Source organism: Lepisma saccharinum, chromosome 9 (genome assembly GCF_977018435.1).
Source record: "Lepisma saccharinum chromosome 9, izLepSacc3.1, whole genome shotgun sequence".
Classification (NCBI taxonomy): domain Eukaryota; kingdom Metazoa; phylum Arthropoda; class Insecta; order Zygentoma; family Lepismatidae; genus Lepisma; species Lepisma saccharinum.
The window spans coordinates 61,477,135-61,495,254 of record NC_139237.1 but is presented as its reverse complement, the minus strand read 5'-3'; the positions used below and the strand labels follow the sequence as shown (position 1 = coordinate 61,495,254).

Genomic DNA, 18,120 nt, shown 5'->3' with positions numbered 1-18,120 from the left:
AGTGCGCTTGTTACAAGCTTGGGAGCTGTCACATGTCACTTCCGGTAGGATGCTCGAAAGGGGAAGGGGGAGAACTCTTTGCACTTTGTTATTAGAGGGCTGTCAACTCGTCAAGAAGTTCCAGAAATGAACGCTGTACTTCCATTCCCGCCACCATGACAAAACTGAAAACGTTACTATCCTCCTTCCCCAACCCCCTTCTTAATACGATTTCCCATTAATGTTAGTATACATTCATTCTAGAGGAGTTTTACCTCGTTCATTTACTTACTATTTACAATCAATCAATCATATTTTCCTAATTCCCTTGATCGTTTTGACGAAATTGCTAAATTATTAAAATTAATAAAATTGGGAATTTCAACCTACAAATCATTATAAATAGATATTTGCTTTTGGATTCTATGATATTACCAGGCGAGAGGAGGCTCAAGGTTTGTAAGCCACCCCACCCCCTTGATTACATAAACATTGTCAGACTGAGGATAATTGGAAGAGAATATGGGAACACTGACTGCCCGATTGAATGCGCGCGCCCGTTCAGGTTCCGAATGCAACTCGTAAATAAATTAATTACTATACACGCGAACCCCCCCCCCCTCCCCTTCCAGCAGTTCAAACCCCATCTGGCGGGCTGTAAAAAAAAAAAAAGATACAATATAACACGAAACGAAAGCATTCACCGTATCAGGCAACTAAAAAAAAAGACAAGAAAAAAAGCTGACGCCGGGTCAGCATAAATTGATTTCCGCCCCAATTTCATTTGATTTGGCCGCATCCTACTACCGAAAGCGGGCGGTCCGATCGCGTTTCCCGTCACGGATGCCACCAGAACGGTGACAAGGAACAAAAAAAAAAAACAACAAAAGTACACCTTTTTTTTCTTTTGCAGCGTAACAACAATGGCGGATGCGTTATGGCGCCCTGTGCGTCATTGGTGCATGCCGTTTCTAATTCCAAATCGAGACGGGACGACTTCCCCCCCCCCCTTTTTTTGCCCATATCGGTTCGGTCGCATTCCAACCCTTCCCTGCCATTTTCGGTGGGGAACGGACGCCCGAAAAATTTATGCGTGGGCTCTCAAAACAAATAAACACATGCACGAGACTTCTCGCACTGCAGTGCGTAATTGTCACGCATCGTTTATGACGGAGCGAATTTCTACCGACTGGTGATCGTTCCGCCATATTGTGCGGCGCGAAAGCATGATTTGTACATAGGGTAAACATGGTAGAACCATACTATTATATTTTACACAGGTTGCGGTCGAAGTGTCCCACCGAAAGCTAAGTCCGTTTTGATTCCAGTTTATCTGGACCGGAGACGCACCACGCAGCGTTAGGATATGGCCAAACGATCAGCAGTACGTCGAAATTCGCTACGTCAAATGTCGGCCGCATCCTAATTTAATTGAGCGCATGCGTATGGAACAAACTGCGTATGAATTTGTGCACGTCATCTCGAAATGGCTGCCTAAGGTGCGTTTAATGTACTTACAAATAAGCGCTTTTTGTACAGTCAACAGCAAAAATAACAGTAGGCAAAATAGTCTATCAGCCAGTTTCAATCTTTTTTTACACTACTTCATTGGAGGTACATGGTGGTTTTGATACCACTTAAACTGTAGGTCCAGTCCCAATTAGCCTTGCTGTGCATAAAGAGGACTTAAGCATATGCTGTCCTCTCCTTATTGACGTTCATATTGCAATTCATGGTCATCATATTGTGGAAAATGAACTGGAGGAAAATGTTGGTTGGAAATTCGCATTCTATTTCTTTTGCCGTTGGGTGTACAAGCCTTCCCTATAAGGTAGCAATGCCACAACACCACCATGGGATTATTTGCACGATACTATATTAATTGGTTGAGTTGGTTTGATTGATTTGGTGCTTTAAGTTCACTTTATGCACAGTAAGGCTAATCGGGACTGGACCCACAGTTCAAAGTGGGATCCGAACCACTATGTGCCTCCACCGGACATCGAGGCCGGGACCCCTTGATTACAAGGCGACGACGCTACCACTGCGCCATCGGGGAGGCCCTAATTGGTAGAGTTGGGTTATACGAGTATTATGTCGCTTTTCTGCCACTTTTGGCTAATGGCGGCGATGATTATGAATGGTGATAGATGAATTGGATGAAGGGACAATCACAAACATATATGGGCGGCACAAAACAATTCCTGGCTGCAGGTCCAGGCGGCAGAGCCTCGTTAGTCTGCAAAATGCAGACCAGATTATGTTACGTGAAAGAAACGTTGACATTTGGATGCCATCAAAAAAACAACACCCCTGATACTATGTAAGCATGTAATAGATCATAATTTTGAACAATTACATGTGGTTATAATTTCAGCCAAAGCATTCAAGCGTATCTTCATTACATTTGAAGGGCTCGTGTGTAAAACGTGACATTTTCATCATTTCTGAGTTCATTAAGAAAAAAAGATTATAAGAAGCTATATATATATATATATATATATATATATATAAACTACTTTAGATAAATTGTTTTCGTGTTGGGTTGGGTTTACCAATTTCACAAGACTTCACTGAGTCCAATGCAAATTGTATGACATGGCAATTTCACTCGAAAATTGAAGGACAGCACATTTTACTCTGTAACTCAAAAATTACCAAAATGTCGCTTACAACGTTTTACATCCGAACCCTTCATTTGATTTCGAGACATCAGTAACGAATAGTTTCGTGACAACCTAAGCTTATATTCTATCAGATATATAGACAAGATCGATAGTAAATGACACGAAGATTTGCCTGACTGTTCTAGAAGGTATTCTAAAGATACGTAATCTTCTAGAATATAGAATTCGAAAGAATAAGACTTTCTGAAAACGACTTTTTGGCCAAGGTCAAAGGTTCCGCAGGGTCTTACGGACCAACATTTAAAGAGAAGGTGATGGAATAAGGAAAGCATTTGTGTATCAAATTAACATTTATGATTCTTCGTGCGAGGGCAATAAAAAAAAATCCATATGTAAGCAGCTTACTCATGCTAGTTGAATACAATGAACACGGGCTGACCTCACCCAGGACACTGTCGGGAAATCGTGGGGGGAGCTGGGGAACAACCTTTCCCTCTCCTCTCGGCGTTACTGGGAAAATCGTAATAAAAAAATGGTAATGCGAGCAAACGCTTTCTCACGATTTCAATGTATGCTTTGACGAGGACGAAAAATTTGCCACCGTATCACGCACATGTTAACAGATGACTATCGTTTATGGTTCCGACACGCACCTCCGGTGTGAACTAAGTCTTTTCTCACCTCTGGCTCACCGGAAGAGGGGGGGGGGACGGATCGGTTGGTGGCGTTGCGATAATGCACATGGAAAAAAGAGGGGGTAACACACTCGTACGAAGAGCCTGACCATAAGGAATTCCCATTCGCACTTAGGGACACGTAGCCTTGAAATGGTACATTGCGTCCCCCACCCCCTTTTCTCTTACGGTACTGGCTACCGAGGTGCGATTGTGCACCGCGATTGAACTAGATAGAGAATGTTCATATAATTAAGCCTTGTTTCCATATTATAAACACTGAAGTTGCTGCCGAAGGCAGTTTAATGAGACTTAGAAACACTTGACAAGTAACATTTCTACTCTCTATCAGGGACTTCCTCAGACTAAGAACTAAACTAAAATCAATAGAAATCCATTTTAGTATAGTTCTTCGTCTTAGGAAGACCCTGATAGAGGTTAGAAAAGTTACTCGTAAAGTGTTTCTAATATCAATATACTGCCTTGGTCAGCAACTTCAATGTTTTTATATAGGGGAGTAGAGCTCCATTGAATATTGGCTTGAACATCATACTTACTGTTGACCACTGGCGTAAGCAGAGGGGGAGCTGATGGGCCTACAGTCCCCTCCGAAATTTTGAGAAAATCAATTTTCAAATAAAAGCATTGAAGAACTCGGGGAAAGGACAGAGTGGTAAACGATATACCCTCTTAAAATGACTCCGGATTGCCATTTTTGAGAGTGGAAATACGAAATATCTTATTCTGTATGCCGTCCCCCTAGAAAGCAGCTACGTATGTACTAGTCACCTTTACAATTCCAGCTCCCCCTACCCCAGAGAAAAATCCTGCGTACGCCAGTGTTGTTGATAACAGGCAGAGACAGCAGCCGAATTGTTCTGGGGCATAGAAAAGTTTAAATTCAAAGGAGGCGCCTTCGCTTCATCAGTCCCAAATTCGTTTCCAACTGTAGAAAAGTTTCCATACAAACATCATGCAGAATATAAGTAAAATTATCAGTATATTTTTGATAGCCTTCAGCCATTTGTAGTGGAGCTACCATTGAACTGTATTTTCAGATCTCTTTTGAAAATATTAATGTCATTCAGACGAAATTACCAGCAAGCGCTTACCTCATGATTTTAACTGGAGTCCTATTGGTAGTAAATACGCCTTAAATATTACACATTTTTGATACTGTTAATACAATATAAAACAATTTTTATTAACTTCTGTTGGCTTGGAAGTATAACACAAAAACATTAAAGAAATGTAAAAAGGCAGAGTTCTCTCATCTATCATCATTTTCTGAAGTCAAGCCGTGAGGCATTCTATCTAAAGTCTTATATCCAATTCATAGCATCATGTGATCATTCTGATGGTCAGATTTTATTTATGTAAAAGGCGGAAATTCAAATCCTTTGCTCAGAAGATAAGAACAGTAAGTTTTATACCTACGAACCAATTTAGAGAGAGACATAAACAGTGGTGAAATCGACTTCAAGATATTTTTTTTCCAGCATTGAGCTGCTCTGGGGTTCGCTCAGCCTCTACCAAATGGGTATTTGGGGGGCAACCCTGAGGGGTAAAGACCACCGGAGCGTGGTGCTGGTCAGATCACCTCCATAAATGTTGGGGTTCCTTCCTGCACATGTTACGATGTACATGGGGAAGCTTTCCCAATATTGTGTTGGTGCATATGTTGGTGTGAACATGGGCTCCCAGGTTCAAATCCCGGCCTGGGCATGACTGTTCCTTGTGAATGTCCCTTCATCAAATCACTCATCCTCATCTTCGCGATTAGCCAAAAGTGGTGGAAATGCGGAGTAAAATAACCCAATCAATTCAATATTCATTCCCGGTTAGGAACATTTATTTTAAATGCATACAGGGAAGTACAGTGTATATCAAAAGCATTGGTAAGCTTTGTTTCGTCTTAGGGGGGGAATGAAAAACTTATTTATGTGTATATAAGAAAAGGAAAAACATCTACTCTGAATTAAAAAGTATTCATATAAGTGCAACAAAAACTACCACAAACAAGAGTTTTCAGAAAATAAAAATGCTGGATTTACTAATATATTTTCTTGCCATCTTTGGCCTCTCTAATTATAATAACCTTTGTACAAGTAACCAAAGATTATTCACTCAACAACTAGAGCATTTAAAATACTGAAGTTGAATCCAAGATGGCCGCCGTTTTGGTCACATACCTTATCCGCTGGCCCCCTTCCCTGTATCATGTTAGGGTCTGTTTTATTCCTGTTTCACAGTGTGTCAATGTTTTTAGACTGGTGTTTCCGTACTTATGGATCACCCTGTATACAAAAAATAAACTTTGGTGAATAAATTTCTGGATCCGAGATAAAAGAGATTTTCCCTTAGAGACTGAGGCAAAAGCGAGATAGGACTCTTAATCTTGATACCATCCCTATTCAGAAGCCTTAAAACATCGTTAGAACGTTACGGATCCCCTTTTCCCACCTTAACCTGAGAAGCCTCAACATTATCAACGCCCCTCGTACATACACAAAAAAAAAATCGAAAAGGTGTTCTTTGACGAAGAAACTTACTCCGCTAATCGCTCCTCCCCTTTACGTGTCTCCGCCCATCAAACAAAGAAAAAAGGGGGGAGGATTTGTAACGATCTTCTTTTCTCGAAGATCTATTTTTAAGGATGTGAAAGCCCTAGGGATTTAGGGACGCCGGGAACGGGTAAAAAAAAGTGGGGGGAGGTTCCGAGAGAGCCTGAATGTTCCTTTTAAAGGAGCACGTATTAGCCCTCATTGTATTTTGTGTGACGAGTTCTATTCTTATCGGTCGCTATAAATTTCGAGGGCTTTCCGCCTGGCTGGTGAGCAACCCGCATAACAATGAAGAGGTTTAGTGAAAATACTCCATGTTGGAAATTCTGTTAGGGGCAGAAATTAGATTACTCCTCTCCAGAATCCAGGGATTTCTGCGCTGTGGGAAAGGGAATTGAGTGCCTGGATATATGATTTTTGCTACCCCCCACCATTCAGCGGGTATTTAGGAAAAAATAATGTTAAAAAGAAGAGAATGAAAATTCGGAAAGTTCCAAGCCGAGATCTCAATATTAAGGGACAAAAATTGCTTTTTCTGGTTTCCTAGCATCTTAAAAGCTACATTTAAGTCGCCTTAAGGAAGCTGTATTTTGCGTTGGTTTTGTTGTATATCAGCGCAATTCCACACAAAAATGTTGATACTGCGTTTACTGTGATATGCTTCATGGCATATCAACATTCTGGAGAATAAGACAATTATAATACAGGGTGTCACAAAAGTCAGGCTTCAAAGGGATGATTCATAGCATATCTTCAATGTGTGCACCTTGAACATCAATGCATTTGTGCACACGACGTTTCCAGTTCTCCAGAACGTTTTGCAGAACGTCCGGTATAATCATATCTGCACATTACACAATGCGTTCCTTCAGACGCTAGATGTTCTGAATCTTAACTGAGTAGACGAGCGCCTTTAAATTACCCCAAAGGACACAATCTATTGGTCTGGAGACCGCGGTGGCCACTCAATGGGACCACGGCGACAGATCCATGCACCAGGAAACTGGACATCAACCATTAACGAGGCAAGGAAAACTTCCTATGTAACATGACTGTTGACTCATGTACATATTATGAATTATAACTGTAAAGCCTTCATTGAAACACAACTATTAGAATTTGACAGATGAAACCAACATTACACTAGTGCGTAAAAAAAACAATTACCAATGCCCTCTAGTTCCGATTGCTAATTTGCTGCCTTCTCATGTTAATGATAAGTGGTTAGCACAGCGCACTACGACAGCAAGGGTCCCAGGTTCGAATCCTGGCCTGGGCATGGCAATTCTATGTAATGATCCCTTTATCGATTTCATCATATCATTATCTTCGCGATTACCCATGAGTGCCAGACAACTAAAAATAAACGAAATCAGTAAATGAACCACAGTTTAATATAGCAGCAATTACTAATACATTCCTTGTTAGTGCACATGCTTCTATAATCATGAGCTTGATATTATGCGCAATATGAAAATCATGCACGCACCACTCCGTGCGAGTAATTATTCCATTTATTCTACATGTGGACACAAATGAAAGGTGGACGGAAATTATTGTTTGGAGCGGACAAACATGATGGGAAATTGTGAGCTTATTATAAGTCGGAATGTATTCACCTATGTATATTTTAAGCTCAATTGTTGATGTTTTGTATTCTCCACTGTCGTAAGCGTTTTGCATTAACAATTGTTGTTGCTATTAAATTATATATTTTAATTACAATTTGATGTACGCGGTAGAAAAAGAGATGGTTACACTTTGAAGAGACAGGCTGGATTGTAATTTATGGCAATCTGAAAAGGTAAAAGGGACGGTGGTAGTTTCATACATATCTTTACGTGAAAAAAATGTATAACAACTCAGTTTCTTTTCGTCTATTCAGGTTAATCTCGATAGCGAGAAATAATATGTTCATGGATTGACCGATTTGGTTTATTTTACCTCGTCTTTCTGCTACTTTTGGCTAATCGCGAGGATAAGGATGAATGATATCATGAAATTGATGGGAGGGATACTCAGAAAAAAAAACTCATGTCCTGGCCGGGATTCGAGCCCGGGACCACTGTAGTGCGGTGTGCTAACCACTCTGCTATGGGACTCCCGGATGGCGTAGTGGTAACGTCGTCGCCTTGTAATCAAGGGGTCCCGGGTTCGATACCCGGTGGAGGCACATGGCACAGTGGTTCGGATCCAACTTTAAACTGCAGGTTCAGTCCTGATTAGCCTTCCTGTGCATATGGTGGACATAAAACAACAAATCAATCATTCCGCTACGGAAGTCAGCAACGTGATTGGATATATGAGAAGTTCAGATAGAACAAGTGACGTAACTTCATTCTTCATGGTAATGAAGTTATTACAACTTAGTACTGTGAAATATCAACATTTCAGTGCTAGAAGTTTCAAATTCTTGCTCATGGGGACACCACTATTCGTGCTACAACAGCTAAACGTACTACGACGTTATCAAAATGAGATACTTATGAGTGGTTCATTATGCAGTATGCTCCTTGTGAGTGTCCCTTCATCAATATCATCCTCGTCGTCGCGGTTAGCCAAACGTTGCAGAATAGCGACGCGAAATAACAAAAATGAAATAAAATCAATCATGCTAAGACATGATGATTGTAATTAAGTCGTACCGGTGCCTTGCAGCACGTCAATTGCTTATTTGCCCAATTTCTAAATGCTCTGTGTTCCGTGTAATTTTTCTTTCAAATTACCCCCTCAGATCCCAACAGAAACTGCCAGGTGGACCAAAGCGCATTGCAGTTCCTAAGTCGACCTCAGAACAATCAAGTGCTTCGTTTTAATTTAAAGGACCGGTGCGTGATGGAGGAATCAGGGCACTAAAAGAAAGTTAAGAAAGAAATTGGGGAAGGAAAAAAAAACAGAAACGAAGGAGAAAAAGAAAAGGGAAATAAATGAAGCAATACCTTAGATTTGACGCCAATCTTCTCTTAATCGGTGTAAAAGTTCTCGGAAGTTTAAAAGTCAATCATTTTTTTTTTAACTGAACCGAGCGCGAGATTGGGGGGGGGGGGAGGGGAGATCGATAACCGGGAGTGGAAAGGGGAAGAAATGGATTGGATGAAACAAGTCGGAAAAAATATATATGTGGATACTTAGAAGCACAATTCCGTCGGGAATCTTCTCTTATTGCGAAAGTTTTCAGCCAGTGGGTTATTTGCACCTCTCCTGGTTAACACCGCCTTCCAGGAAACTTAAAAGTTAGGCTGAAATACCTAGTCCGAAGTTTAAGATGAATGCTGTCGGGTTGATATGAAAACCCATATTTCATTTAGCCCAAAGGCGTACTCAAGGAAGGGTAGCAGGCAGTAGCCACATGCATTAATTAATTAATATTTAGAGTAATGCTAGGTGGAATGGCATGGAGTATAGTGGAATATACCTGTTTTGGAAAGTGTCAAAGTATTAATATAAAATCAACTCCTTAATATACACTAAAACATGGAATTATATATATGGTAGGGGGGTAAATTCACTTCCACATGAAAAATTTATCAACATTTTTGTAAGGTATATTATAATATTATATTAATGGATGTTCAGTCTCCTCCCCCATCCTAGTGAATGCACAAGTGGTTTAAACCGTGTGGAAAAGAACAAGAGTATTATACGAATATATGAACGAATTATTAACAAAAAGGACACGTAAAAATTACATGCTTACTTGCACAGAATTCCGTATTGTGTTTGAAATTCATCTCTGTGATTGTAGAGTTGCAAGTAAATTCAGTACAGTAGTGACAAAAAATGTGGTTCAAAGCTTCAAGCTCTCCGATGGCGTAGTGGTAACGTCGTCGCCTTGTAATAAAGGGGGGTCCCGTGTTCGATACCCGGTGGACGGAAATAGTGGTACGGATCCCACTTCAAACTGTAGGTCCAGTCCCGATTGACTTATCCGTGCATAAAGTGGACTTCAAAATAAACTCAAAACAAATTACTCAGATAAAAAGGTATAAAAATAGGGGAAAATTACGTTTGGTCGAGCTCAGACACACCGCAAACCTATTTCCAGCGTTTAAGGTCTATATTTTTAAAATAAGACAAATCTCCACTTGTAATCGATAGTATAGATTTCCTTGGACGTTCCCGGAAGGCTATGTTGAGTACTCGCCCGTGCAAAATGCAGCTTTTCAGCAAGTTCCGTGAAAAAAGGCTTTCGAGCTCATGATATCTGAAAATGCAATGGAAATCCACCCCCACCTTTTTTCCTCCACGTCGGGATCTTTCGCACAGCTCATTGAAACACGACGAGCGCACTGCGAAGAACGTTACACCCCCTCCCCCACGCGCAATGGACCATCAAAGAGCTTCTGGGGGATGAACGTGTAACGTTCGCACAAAAGGGGTGGAGGAATAACTGAAAATCTGATAAAAGTCGAAATGTTAGCTGGACGTGGCACAGCAGCCTGGCTGACCTCGACGCAAAGCCACGGGGACGGGAGACTTTTAATGGCGACAGAATGGTTTTTAAACTGCGCCAGCCGCCGTTTTATCCCTGGCACAAAAGAGGCTATGAATAATTAACGTCCTACGTCACCGATATTAGTTGACAGGAACTGGTAACAGATGGCTCTGATTGCGGCGATAACAAATTAACTTCCATTTATGCGCGGTGCATAACTGGATTAATGGCCAAGAGGTGTGAAGTATCGCACGCAATACCGTATAGGTGTGCATTAAGGTTGCACATAATTTCCTTAATTAGCTGACAGATGGCAGCGCGCGCGCTTGGTGGCGGAAGGGGACATGGCTGACGGTATCTTGAGCGCTTTGACGGGAAAATTGGTTAGTGGATTCGACTTGTAAGTCGTTTTGCCGTCATGTGAGAACGCCCATCTTTTCCTCGCATCATTTGATGATCACGCGGACTTTACACACGATGTCGGGTGTGTCTACGAAGTTTCAAGACTTCATTAATCAGCTGGCACCAAAGCTTCTGAACGACTTTGCACAACTCGGTCGCTGCTTCGTATCACTCATCAGGTTGTGTGCATGTTATGTGGTTTCACGTGGAACTTCACATCAAGTTCGAAGTAATCAATGTTCGAATTTGAGAAAATGTAGAGCTTCCTATTTTCACTTTTTGAGATTTTAATCTGTTACATAGTACTTAGAAAACAATAGGCGTAGTAGAAAAAGGATAGAAAATATGGAACGGGAACGGGAAAAACGTCTGGTTTCCGCCCCCTTCAACTCAAACACTGCATGCAAATTATCAGGTGACAGTTCCGTAAAGTAGAGTGGGTATCTTGTTTGCGTTGTGGGGTCGAGCACTATCTGGTAGCAAGAAACTTGCTCAATTTCAGAAGTGACCATCACTATCAAGATAACTGAACTCGACCATGCATTCTCTCTCAACGATATGATAAGTATTAAAATAGGTGATGAAAGTTAACTGACACCGTTCGTTTGCTCAGGCATGTTAAGGGATTTCACAGTTCGAACTTATTTCAAGTTATTTATAACCGTGTCAGACTGTCGAAAACGTCTTAGTATGGTGAGGTATGTAGCTTTAATTTTTATGCAGATGACATCCCAATAGCAGAGGCAATGACATGGAAGTAATAGGAAAATTAATAATTCTTGTGGCAGATTGTGTCAAAAAAAGTAATATTCTACTTATATCCTATAATTCCTATACTCAAGTTCTTGTGGAAAATAGGTCAAACGGCCTGTCACATACTAATTTCCGAAATAAAAACAACCTACATTGGTCAGTCTGTTCATATAGATGAGTTGATATCAAATTACATGTGTGAATCTCAAGAACCACTACTCCTAGCAATATGAATTGTGGTGTCTGATTTCCGAACTGGTACTCTTGCCTGCGTATTAGAGTTTTTCTCGATACACCCGAGTTGCGGACACTTTATCACAGGAACAATAACAGCTAGAGATGCATGGAGTATGATAGACTCGAAATACCCCTAAAAGAATATCAGCGATAGCCAATCACCATCGACCTGAATGCAGCCTATCGCTATTACCCAGCTGTTGCTGCAGCACCAGCACAAACAAAAGAACATAAAAAAAAAGAAACATCATCACTTACCTCTATGCCTATTGGTCTGTTTATCGAACATCAACATGGCGTCTTCAATCTGAAAGAAACAAAAAGAGAGAATTGAACATCAGTGTCAACCATGCCAAAGTTACGAGCACACAACAATAGACCAACAAACGCGCACAACCTCCAGCGGGCGCCGAGGAGGCGAATATATATTGCGAACCGATATGGAGCCCACCCAGTCGAGGTTGACCAACAACCGTTCTAATTTCCCAAACCCACGGATCGCATCGCACAGCATTACCAGAGCACACTTATCAGCATTTTGCAACGTATTTTCAAAACCGTGCGGCCAAATTAATTGTCACGGTAACAATGAAAAGAGAGGTAGGGAAGGGAAAGGGGGGGGGGGGACAAAAATAATCAATGCATATAGCTTATACTTTTTCGAGCCATTGTGGTCACGGGGTAGATAGGAGCCGGAAGTCGTTTGGTGGCTCGCAAATCACACATCATTCGTTGTTCGCGATTATCAGGATCCGAATTTCCATTTTACATGTCTCTTTTTTATCTATTTTTTTATTTTTTTGCCTTTTTTTTCCTAGGCGCCCATTACTGTCCGCAAAACGATAAAAACGGTCACCTATTTTTTACCCCTCTTCTTTCCTGCATATTTTTCTCCACTCCCCGCAATTTTCCACAAGAGAGAGGGGAGTGGGAACAAATGTAATGTGGAAAAAATATCACTGTTGCCATCTTATACTGTAAAAAGTTACCAGGTCAAAGTTCCTACGACATAACACTCCAATGCAAGTGATAACAAAATGAATTTACTTTTCTATAAATATCAATAACAAATGGCCCCAATAAAGGTGTAAACGCAGACACGCACACACATATTAAAATACTCTGCCCATACAATGTGAACTGTGCATAATATTTGACAATTAAGACTCACTAATTCTGTCCTGACAAATATAGCTAAATAAAATTGAATATAGCCTCTCAATATAAAGAGTATATCCCATATATCGTCTGGTTGCTTGCCCAATCTAACAATTATCGAAAGTAGTGAAGTTGGCTCTAGACGGCAATTAAAATGTTTCCAGAGTTTATTTCGCACCAAAACTTTCAAAATGTCCCAATAATCACCCAGTCGATAATGCGAGACATACTGGTAGTTTAAACAGTGAACGTTTTCTTTCGAAAACTTTCAAAGCGTCTGAAAACTCACCTGGTCGATAATCAGAGACATGACATACTGGTGCTTCCACAGTGAAGTTTTCGGAAAACTTTTAAAGTGTCTCAATAATACTCAATGGATATTCCAAGGTATACTGAAATTTTACCACGTAAATGTTTCAAGTACCTATCAAAAGAAAACATTCCGATACATACTGGTACGGTGAGCGCCAGTGCTGCGTGTGTTTCATAATCGACATAAACTGTTACCTTAAAGGTGGGTGTGTGGCTCTCGAAAAGTTTGAAGGTACTTCATGAAATCACTTGATCTAAACTGGATATGAACTGTTTCCAGAATCGGGACTGTAAAGTTAAATGATAAACAAGATTTCAAAAATCACAAAATACGAGAGACAAAACACATTTCCCGTGCTGTAAACATCCGGTCATTTCTCAAACCAATGAAAAGAAGATGTTTTGATATTCTCAGACACCATTTGGGCACAAACGATGGAGACATCATACTGTGCATCGTGTCTGTTAAAATTACCGACGGAAGACAATCTTGCAAAGGCAAGTAAAAAGAGATTTCTTCTTTTAAAAAATGGAGGAATGTTGCTCTGAAGGGTTTCATCCCTCTCACACGAAATAAACCCACTTTCCGCCGTTTTACGTCGAAGCAGAGTGAAAAGAAATGAATGAAGCCACTTCTTATTGATCGATCTTCAAGTGTTTATCCCAGCGTTCTTTTCGAGGAGGTATCAATAAAGTGATAAAAGAGAAGCATAAAAAAAACGCTGAACGTAAAATAAATACAAGCTGCGAACACCACTGAAAAAAAATGAAAGAGAAAAGCAAAGCCACCGTGTAAGTTTACAATAGCCGAATGGCCAAACAACTATCTGGTCAGGAACGACCTATTTCGCCGGGAAACCGGTTTCTACGAGACGCCATTTCTTGCGGGAATGCTCGATCTTAAATTAATGAACACCTCAACCGTTCCTCCTCCATTTTAGAGTGTGATGGGGGAAGGAGTGGGTGTTACGCCAAGACGAAACTTACTTCCAAGAACGTCCAATATCACGGGCCAGGTAAATGCAACACCAAAAAACTTCAGCAAGGTTGGAAAGTTATGATTTCTCCTCTCCTGTTTTGCAGGGTTGCCAGTACCCTAAAAATTGACACGCACCTTCTGCCTTTAGGGTTTTATGTTAGTCTGGTTACAACCCTTTTATCGGACTTCTCAAAGGTTTCTAAGGGTTAGTAGGACCAAGCCCTTGCGAGGTATGTGGTGCAGGATTTATTTTTAATTATAACCTATGTAGGTTTGAAATGAAAGATCATTCAGATCTTATACTCGAAGATTTCTTTAAACTTCCGATGATATATAAACACTTTTCAAACAGACAATTCACCTATTAGTTGTACCGAAGTTTATAACCCTGGTCTTTTTGATGATGCAGGAGAACGCCTTATTCAGAGTTTGGTTTGTGGAATATCTGCCAAATGCAGTACAAGTACACCAACCAATCCGAAGATTGAAGCAATATATTACCCAACGTCCCCTGAACCATCAGCATTTCGGCAACCAGGAGAATGTCCCCTAGGCTTACCAAAGTCTAGCTCTTTTATATCATAATTTTGTTTACAATTTACCATGGTTACTACATAGTTGTATTATATTTCCATAGTTTCAGCATTTTTTATATTTAAGTTAAACAATTCATTACCTATTGCAACATTAACAATAACATTTTTATGGCAAGAAATCTAACAATCTTTAGAGAAAAGATTCAACAGTAATTCTTATAACATAGACTGAATAGTTTAGTGCTTAAAAGGCATGTGTTGACAGGGGCGACACAAAATCATCCAGTGTAATATTTGGCTGGAGTTCGAATCGGGTCATGCCATGTAGAATTAGCTGTCTTCGCCTTAGCATCTTGGATATTTAAATATTTGGTACAGGTAGTACCCGATGACTTATATCTTGAAACCAATTGTATATCTGTGACAGGACACACGGGCACAAAATTTGGGATAATATTGGAGTGTTGCAGTTTGAATGTTTGAACGTATGTCGAGAGCTGGTGAACATATAGGACACTTCAAAATGCCTCAAGAGAGTTAAAATAAATCGTTTTCAAACAGTCAATAACTAGGTTTAATTATTTTTTTGTTGTTGTTGTTGTGAAAAATACAGTGTTTCCAACTGAAACATTTCAAAGCATTCTCAGAAAGGGAATTAAACCCGCCGAAATTAAGTATATTGTAGCATTATATGCTATTAATTACACAGGATATGAGTTTATGCGTGGGGGGGGGGGTGCTGTGATATCAAAAGAGATACTTGTTCCTTGCTGTGATTTTCAAACGTTTTCTTTCTAATCCTCGCCTTTAGAAAAAGGGGATAATAATAACAAAACATAAAATGAATAATGCAATTTTCTACTTGTAAGAATCGGGACGAAAACAACGACTTAGTGTCCGAGACTTTGTCGACCTCCGTGGCTGAGTGGTTAGCACAGTGAGCTATGACGCTAGGGATCGAATTCCGGCCTGGGCATGGGTGTCCTCTGTGAATGCCCCTTCATCAATTTCATATCATCACTCATCCTCATCGTTGCGATTAGGCAAAATTCCTAGCGAAAGCGGCGCTAAATGACAAAAATTAGTCGCTAGAGACTTTGGAATATTATTTACAAAATTTACTTCACCATGCGATTCTTCTGAAGAGCATGATTATTTATAGATAAGCCATATACATTTTGTTTAGCACAATTACAAAGTAAATTCATTAACGGCAATTGTATAGCCTTCCTGCGTGGTTGCATACATTCAGGATAATCTAATGTTTTTCTAGGGTCTGTAGCCTCGGAACAAGTCGTCAAGCAAAACAAAAAGGCTTTATTATAAAAAGCTCTTTCTCCTTATGAGCTTTATACGCCGTAAAGTATATGTGGTGGAATATGTTGTTTATGCTCTCGAGAAACAAAAAACGAGACAGGTATTTACAACTCAAGACGAGACCGAGACACTGCTAAGTATTGTCTCTTCTCGAAGCCATCCCTGTAAAGAGATATAAACTCAGCTCGACCAATGACAAAATAAGAAAAAGAGGCGAAAACAGATGCAAGATCTTTCCTCTTATATTTCGGGCAAGAGTTGCCAGCTCATGCAGTAAAAAATACCCACCACCGCTGGCAACGCCGATCAACATCAAAAATTTCTTACCGTCATCCAAACCTCTTGTTTCTCGTCAACGATCTCACAATTCACCTCATTCTCCCCTCCCCTCCCTCCACTTCTTAGCATCCCCCCTCCCACGCTTCCTTCCCGGATTTATTTGCAATTTAAGTAGCTTTAGCGGCCTTCCATAAAACGAGTATATCTTAGTTTAACGGCCGCCATGCAAATCACGAAGCTCTACGCTGGTTCCCTCCACCGCCGCGTGGGGCGCTAGAAACTGTGAGTAGCGGGGGAAGCACTCTTTTTCTGCTGAGCGGTGCAGATTTTTTTAGTTTTTTTGTGCCCCTAAATTCCGTAAGCGTAAGATGAGGAAAACCGTTACAAATTTAAGAAAATGTCTCATATTCTCGAAGCAGTAATAAACGTGAAGCAGGTCCGGAGAGATGGGCAGTGTGGCTATCTGACAGGGGTGGCAGCACAGTCGGGAGTGTTGCATGATGGGAAGAAAGCTGTGTACTCTCCTGTGTGTACATTCATTCTTGGTGTTACGTAACGAGTTAGTGAATGAATGAATTAGGTTATTTCCCTTTTCTGCCACTTTTGGCCAATCAGGAAGATAAGGATGAATGATGACAAGATGAGAGAGATGATAGATGAAGGGACAATCACTAACACACATGGACAACAAAAGACAAAGACAAAGTCCCATAGAACAGTGGTTCTAAACCTTTTCCAGTCCAGGACCCACCTTGAAGGATTATTACACTTCATTGGACCCATAAGCCATTGCGCCGGCAGAATTACTTTTAGGGGTGTGCACACAGCTTATAATTTTATTTTTGCTAACATCGAGTACTTTAAGAAACCCTCAATTAAGCTTGCTTAAACAAATTACGCATGCTTCATTCTAGAAAGCTAAATATGAAATTTAAAAGACTCATTAACACTAGTCCAACATCTAACTAAACACACATGCTGAAATTGAGATATCCCGGTAAAAAGCAATGGTAGACTTTTCAGAACTGGAAAAATCCCGGAGAAAAAAACATGCAGTTTGCAACACTAACCGTAGTGTAACATCATAAAAGAACTGTACGAATTGCTTTCTTCTCTAAATCCCTGCAACTGGCAAGAAAAGCCACTTCCTCGCCTCCCCCTCCGCTCTTCCCAAGACCGAAAACCCTTATCTATGGACTTCAGATGTCAACGTTAGATGACTGTCTTAAAACAGTGTCGTTACAGCATGATACCGCGAAGCCTCACATCTTAAGATAGAACTGATTACAACGAGGGGGCTACAAAAAAACAGAGCTCTGTTAACAGCCTAAGGGGAGGAAAAAAATAAACCTCCCGATGGCGTTCTTCGCGACGTTAAGGATCTAATAGAAACTTTTTCATCTTGGCAAAGGCTAATTTCCAAAGGACGCAATTCCGAAGGATACTACCAGGCGATAATATAAAGTCGCTTAAGTCGGAACCCTGAAAAATTGAACGAATTTTCTTGATCCAAAATATGGGGAATAACAAAGAAGGATCGGTTTAGCGGCGCCAATGAGGTCAAAGCTATAAAGAATAAGAAAAAAAGCTTATAAAAGTTGATAGTTTGAGTGTCTTTTAATGCACAAGGTGGAGCTGCATTTATGGCACCAGATTGGAGTTAATCACTAGTGCCGTGCTTGAACGGTAAGAGCTTTACGCACGAGAATAGGAGAAGCTCGAATGCCTTTCTGGACTGTATGAAATTTTAAAATGTAGGCGCTATTTCATTGTATTGATCCACAGTTTGCCAAATGCACCTAGTTGTAACTAAAATTGCAATGTGCAAAAAAGTTCCGTATAGTCCACGCCTTTACTTCATTAACGTC

The 18,120-nt window shown here is 40.5% G+C and overlaps 1 protein-coding gene across 16 annotated transcripts in view; it reads right to left on the bottom strand.

The window, feature by feature from the left end:
- Rbp6 (RNA-binding protein 6) overlaps nucleotides 1-18,120 on the bottom strand; it is a 1,060,856-nt gene that overhangs the window by 312,490 nt on the left and 730,246 nt on the right. For all 16 annotated transcript variants that reach the window (XM_083128271.1, XM_083128266.1, XM_083128274.1 and 13 more), the window contains one exon: nucleotides 11,930-11,978. In XM_083128271.1, coding sequence (XP_082984397.1) covers nucleotides 11,930-11,978 — 49 coding nt within the window. The remainder of the gene's footprint in view (nucleotides 1-11,929; nucleotides 11,979-18,120) is intronic.